The sequence below is a fragment of the Microplitis mediator genome, chromosome 9 (assembly GCF_029852145.1).
Source record: "Microplitis mediator isolate UGA2020A chromosome 9, iyMicMedi2.1, whole genome shotgun sequence".
NCBI lineage: Eukaryota > Metazoa > Arthropoda > Insecta > Hymenoptera > Braconidae > Microplitis > Microplitis mediator.
Window position 1 is genome coordinate 9,842,855 of NC_079977.1, and position 6,785 is coordinate 9,849,639.

The 6,785-nt window shown below is 35.8% G+C and overlaps 1 protein-coding gene across 1 annotated transcript; it reads right to left on the reverse strand.

The window, feature by feature from the left end:
• Positions 1 to 4,261: 4,261 nt before the first annotated feature.
• Positions 4,262 to 4,905, reverse strand: LOC130674510 (uncharacterized). The gene is made up of 3 exons (XM_057479855.1): positions 4,789 to 4,905; positions 4,454 to 4,704; positions 4,262 to 4,362 (listed from the first exon to the last, which is right to left on the reverse strand). The coding sequence occupies exons 1-3, from the start codon at positions 4,861 to 4,863 to the stop codon at positions 4,329 to 4,331; spliced, it is 360 nt and encodes a 119-aa protein (XP_057335838.1). The 5' UTR covers positions 4,864 to 4,905; the 3' UTR covers positions 4,262 to 4,328.
• Between the last annotated feature and the right edge of the window lie 1,880 nt (positions 4,906 to 6,785).

Consider the following 6,785-nt stretch of genomic DNA (forward strand, 5'->3'; position numbering starts at 1 on the left):
TATAAATAAATGCAGAACCATCGGAGAAGATCTATCGTGTCGTCCCGATATTCCATTTCAATCTACGGAAGATCCTGAAGAAGTCGACTGCGAAATGAAGCTGCTCTTGAAATCGACAGAAGATATTTCGAGAACTTGCAACATCCGCATTATCCCCGATTGCAAAACTACGTGGATAAAGCTCAATCAACCAAACTCTTGGGCTTACTCGACCTGCAAAGAGGAAAAATTAAGTCTCAAATGTTTGGACCCAGTTGAAAAAGACTACTACATCAATGGAACAGGGATGATCCATATCCAGGGCAGATGCGAAATGAAAAACGGAAAATACTTAATCAAAAGTATAGATGAGGAAATCACCCAGCTGAATATCACGCTGCCGAAGTTAAATTTAACCTTGGAAGCACTGTCAACTAATTTAACAGCGGAGCCCAAAGTCTCAGGGTTTCTCTTCAAAAAGAACATCGACCCGTTAAACACAATCGATAAATTTCAACCCTGGGGAGCAGGACTAGAAGAAACAGAAAATCGGATGTCTGAAATAGCGCTGCATCATCAGGAGGACGAGATACAACGAACGATGACGGCGGGAAATATGTCTATCCTCGTCATCTTGTGTGTCATTCTCATCGTGCCAGTTTTCCTCAAGTTTTGTATCTGCTCAGGCAAGAGGCGCTGCTTTACCTACAAGAAAAACAAGCAGCCAGTCGAGGTACTTCATAAGACAATAACAGAAACCAAACGTACCTCCGATCTCAAACCAAAGGCAGTCCAAATTAAGGACCAACCAGAGGTCATCGAACTCCAAGATCATCCGTCGACACCAACTCATGTCTCATTCTCCGCAAATCGGCGAACAACTCCAACTCGTACATCCAGATGTCTCCGTCTCTCCGACTTTAACGCACCAATATAATGAACCTAGATAAGATAAGAATAATGTATAATCAACCAAAAAAAAATTCACGTGGTAAAAATAGCAATCTTCTTCTAATTATTTAGGAACTGATCCCGAACTAAGTTTCGGGGCCATTTTTGAAAACATTTACAAATCTTTGTATCCATTTAAACATATCTATAGCTATCTTTGAGGAAGATTCCTATTTTACCACCACTTTATTTTAAAAAGAGAAAATTTTTTTAACTAAGAAACATACTACTAGACTTAAGTTTACCAGATAGATTTTGGAAAAAGGAAAGAAATTTAATAATAGATTTTTATATCTAAACTATTAAAGAAATTTGAAATCACCTGAACATTCGAGGAGACAGGATAATTGGTAAATTCCTGTTAGAAACCGCGAAATTACCTTTGAAATTAAAGCGAATTATTTAAACGTTTACCTTTCATAGCGCATGCGTGAATCCAAACGCAGATGACAGCCGCTGACAAATATTATCACAGCCTTGACAAATTTTCTCACAGGACATCAATTCTCCGTCAAATACTCCTTCAAAAATAAACCCTGGAAAACTCCTTAAAATACTCCTTTTACCCCACCTATAACAAGAAAATGGAAATAGATAGAAATTTTCTTTCAAAAAAAAAACAACTGCAGAATGTTACTCACCTCAGACTAGTCACATGTTCCATAATAAACAAAAAAAACACTTACCTGGCAAATTAGACAATTGTGCCGTAATAAAAAAAAAAAAGGCGAAAGAAAAGGTGAAACTTTAAACTCGAGAAGAAAAAGGAAAAACCAAGTTTTCCTTACGTATACACTTGTATATTTAACCATATCCAAGTTGTATACGGTTATTTTAAGGAATGTGTGAAAATTTCGGGGTTAAAAAGAAGGAACGCACGATCTTTAAGCTGATTTTCCTTTTATTAATAAGGGAAAACCGACAGCTGAACTTGACTCGCAAGTGGTAACATCATTTCGGTTACCCAGCGAACGCTGGTGATGGCTGAATTGCCCCATTTTCTTCCTCCATCTCGAATTTTTCTTCTTCCGGCTCGTCTTCTCCATCCTCCCTAAAGAGCCAGGAAATGGATTTCCAATCCTCCATCCAATCATCCAAATCCTCGTCCTTTTCCCTCCAAAGATGCTTGCTCCATGCCAGAAAAAGCTCACGCTTTAGATGGGATGGGCAGTCCGGCAAAGAACCCCTACTCAAATAATACTAGACAAACAAACCGACATTTTAAATAACACTAAAATCACGATCAACTAGACTTTTCACCTCAACACTTACGTGTAGCAAATTACTACGCACACCACAAACATTATAACACTCATAAGTATGAATGTTAGGGGCCCAAATTTCAAAAATCCTCCGAATATAAATAAATTCGGAATAGGATCTTATAAAATAATAAATGGGATCCCCAAGGTTATACTTCTGACCGAAAGACTTACACATTGTACTAGTTACAAATCAGATGACTGAATGCCCGACTTAACGCATAAACGCAGCGTCAGCGGTAACAAGACGCGCTAGCCGTGAGAACGGTTGCTGAAGTCTAATAAATTAAACTTGAGAACAAAATAATGAGAATGATTCTTAAAGACTAACGAAATAAAACGCTATACATTTTATTTCAATTCGTTCGCAATTTATTCTGTCAAATTCAAAACATTAGCGCCTTTTGAAAAGCCAGGTGATACTAGAGACTTTCAAAGTAGAATTTAACAGACGCAAATTATTTCAGCATCCTCGAATGCGACGGATATATCTCAAAACTTCCATTAAATAGCTGTTACCAATGAGAGCATCGTCCGTAAAATACCAATGTAAATTGATCACGACATACTAAAATGATCAGAAAAAAAAAAAAAAAATTTTAACATTTTTAAAGAATTCCTCTTTATATAATATATATGAGTATATAAAAATACCTCTAGTAAGGTAAGAGCGCGACCATCCGCTCCTATCGGGGGCAAGGGTGGTGCTATCGAATGGATCCAATCAACCTCATATTGATGAGAAACGAACAAAAAGATTGGATCCGAATCTAGGTACCAACGAGCTCGCACCTCCATCAAAATTTCATCCAGTAAAACTGGTAAAAGATCCATTTCCGGACCAGCAATCTCAATAGTTTGACGGGTAAAACACATTTTTAGTAAATCCTGAAATTACGAGTTTCAACACATAAATAAATTTTCTTTTTGACAAGGAGTTATCAAATTCCTTATTATTTTTTTTTTAATTGAAAATGGGTTTTAATACCAACCTACCCCTCAACTGTAACGAGCGTCCACTAGCTTTAAGAACTACTTGATGTAAAGAAATATGTTTAAAAATCATCTTTTCTTACTTTATAAAAAAAAACAAACACAATAATAACCGTGGCCTTGCTAAATCAGCAAATTAAAAACTGACCGCGAATAAAACCGAGCGATATATGCAAAAGCAACGAAAAGAATTCTCAAAAAAAAAATTTCCATAAAATATCACTGAAATGCTTATGGGTATACTGAGAATAATCTCTAAAAATCATTCCACATGCATGCTATTTATATAAGTGACCTTCATTCTTAATTTTCAGGTTGAATTCTTCAACATTATCATTAAAAAGCCATCAATTATTCAAAATTATTTACGATATAAAACATAGCATTGATTTATACATGAAATAAGCTGGTTTAGAGAATAGTCCTTCCAGTGACTGTAAGATGGAGACACTTGCCGGTAAATCTAAGATCAATTCAGCGGTCGATATTTAACATCTCATTGATGTCACACCGTCGCGAGAGTTGCGAACGCGGGCAAAGAAGAGACCGATTAGCGACAGCTGTCGTTCACGGTCACGCAACGCTCTCTCTCTCTATCCCACGTCCCGACTAAACCTATCGCGCTCTCTCGCTCCTACATGACCATCCTATACGGGTAATAAATATGTTTAACGTAAAATAACTAATAAACTAAATTTAATAATAATAATTAAACTAAGTTTTAATTAAAACTAAAATAAATAAAACAAATAACGACTTAACCTAATTAATTACAACTAATTATCAACTATTACTAATTATTAAGTAATGGGAAAAGGGGAAATTATTTTGTAAATTGAATAAATAATTTTTTTATATAAGAAACTAAAATCTAAAACTAAGTTTACATTTAAATTAATACAACCAGTGAAGTAACCTTAATAATAAATAAAAGGAAAAACTAAATTAAAAAAAAAAAAAAAAAGGGGTGAAGGGTAAACGAAACAAATCATTATAAAAAAAAAAAATATTTTATATATTGTTCAAAATTTTTTTTCAATTACATTTTAAAAAAAAAAAATTTTTTTTGGAAATTTCTACACATAATCTAAATACATTCTTCATTTTTTATTTATACTATCATCCTTTTCATCCTCCCTGGAATCAATCTATCTCCATCAAGGCCCGCGTCCAATCTCTAAAAAAAAAAGGGGGGGGGTAAAAAAAAAGAACAAAAACAAACGATTAAAAAAAAAAAAAAAAAAAAAAATTTTTTTTTTTTCTCTTACCTCAAGAGGCCCTCCGCCGTCTCCATGAGGCAGACCGAGAGGATCTCGATCTGTTCACGGTTCGGCGCCATCACCACCTCGAAATCCCCGGAAGTCATCAGGGCACCCTCATAAAACCACCGGGCCTCTATGAGCTCCGGAGGTAGATGCCCGGCAGCCAGCAAAAAAACGTAGTCTTTGACCTCAAGGGCGTTGGTCGGGTTTATATACCCGACCAAACTCCCCACCATCACCCCCAAGATCAGGGTCGTCTGAAAAAAAAAAACACAAGAAAAAATTTATTATTATCCCGTTATTTATATATACAAATTACTAATAAGCAAATTCGCACTTACCCTCGAACCACCACGGTGGATAACCCACTGCAGCCAGGTCGAGAAGCCCTCGTAGTGATGGTCAACCGGGTACATTTTTTTTTTTCAGGTTCTTCTTGTCACGACGCAGTTTGCTCCTCGCTATTAGCTTTCACACTGAACGCCCGCACACGCAAATTATACCGAGAGGCAGTTGGAATGCGTACCGAGATAAGACGGTAGACGGAGATCAAATTCGCTCGTGCAGACGCGGCAAAACGAACTCGCAATTAAACATCGCTAGATGTCGGCTCAATGCAGATGTGCAGTTAATCGCGAGACTATTTCCTCCAGCTTATTTCAGTATTTAGACAAACCTTATATTTCTCAAGGTCACCTATATACATACATTTACAACTATATGGGAATGCATCATATAGATGGAATTTTATATGTAATCCTTATATTTAGGAATAATTATTATTTTTGGTGATGGAAATCGTAGATTTTAGGGGAAAAACTTTATAAATCTGTACTAACGAACATATATATACGTGTATTACAACGTACACACCATAAATATGGAGATACTCTGATATAATCTTCTATAATTTAAATATTTTCATATATCTAGCTGTAAGTTTCTTTTTAACTAAATTTGTAAGCGTTATCGCGAGCTTGTTAAAAGAGGGGACATATGTTTAGGAAAGCAAGAGAATTTTGCAACCCTCTTACTTTCCGGGGGATTGTTATGTCCAAATAATTTTTTTTTATGTTAATAATTATTTAAAATAATTATTTCTGAGCTCCTCTTTGAAAAGCGCGCGAAAACGCAGCGTCAGCTTTTTCACCTTTTTATGCGGCAAAGAATAGTGGGAAGACACCTGCAATAAGTTTAACGAATAAATAATAAACTGTCGTCACTTTCCACCAATGACAATGATTATAAATTCCCCATCAAATTACCAATCAAAGTTTATAAAAAGCCTGAGCACCCATAGCTCAGGGCTAGTCGGTTCTTAAAACTTACGGTCCGCGAATATTCGAACGTCGAAATTTCGTGCACTCTTATTGCAGGATTCCGCCCTAGGCGTTGAAAAGTCAATAAGAGGATTTTTAATATTTTCAATATAAACCTTATTGCAGGAATCCGTTTCGGCGTTGAATAATCAATAAGGCATTTCTTAATTTATCTAGACTAATTCTTATTGCAGGAATCCGCTACGGCGTCGAAATAATCAATAAGAAATAGTCAAAGATCGTGAATTTATCACTAACCTTACTGCAGGAATCCGCCCTAGGCGTAGAATAATCAGTAAGGCATTTAAAACTAAAATCTTTTGTATCCAATTATTGCAGGAATCCGTTTCGGCGTTGAATAATCAGTAATTGAATTCAAACTATTATTAAAAATCCTCAAATATTGATCTAAAATTCGATCTGACGCAACTGTAGTAATCGTTCGTCTAATACAATATTTGCCGGATTTTAAAAATCATCCGGTACGATCGAACCAGTGACGCAAATCACGTGAATTTGCGATTCCATCTCGTGCCGAGTTAATTTGCGCATAAAACCACTTTTCGGGTGTGTAAAAGGACGCATTAAATATAAATTAAAATCTTAATAAAATAATTGTCAAGGATAAATAATCCTGTAATATAAGTAAACTTAAAAATTGTGAAAACTAGAGTGAATAAGTGACGTTTAGTTGAAAACGTTGTAATTTGAACCATCAAAATAAAGACAAAGTTCATCACTCCAACCTTGCGGTTTTCATTCGAGAGTAGTACATAAGGTCTTATCCTATAACCCAGCCGCGCCCACTCAACCCAAATCCTAGGAGGAAGGTCAAGCGAGCTGCAACGTTCTGGAGGGGTAAAATCTGCCGTACTAGAAGAAGTTACATCGAAAGGTAGGTGAAAGAACTATTTTTCTATCATCATAAAATACTTTTGGCTTAAACAAGAGCACCAGTCTCTTCGAAGACGTTTGGGTTCTTAATTTTCGAAAAGATCCACTATAAATAGTAAATTATA

Excerpts from the sequence above, each read along its gene's own strand:
- LOC130674510 (XM_057479855.1), bottom strand. The coding sequence starts at position 4,863 with ATGTACCCGGTTGACCATCACTACGAGGGCTTCTCGACCTGGCTGCAG. Across the intron at positions 4,705-4,788 it reads TCCACCGTGGTGGTTCGAGG|ACGACCCTGATCTTGGGGGT; the intron begins GTAAGTGCGAAT and ends TTTTTTTTTCAG. Across the intron at positions 4,363-4,453 it reads ACGGCGGAGGGCCTCTTGAG|AGATTGGACGCGGGCCTTGA; the intron begins GTAAGAGAAAAA and ends TTTTTTTTTTAG.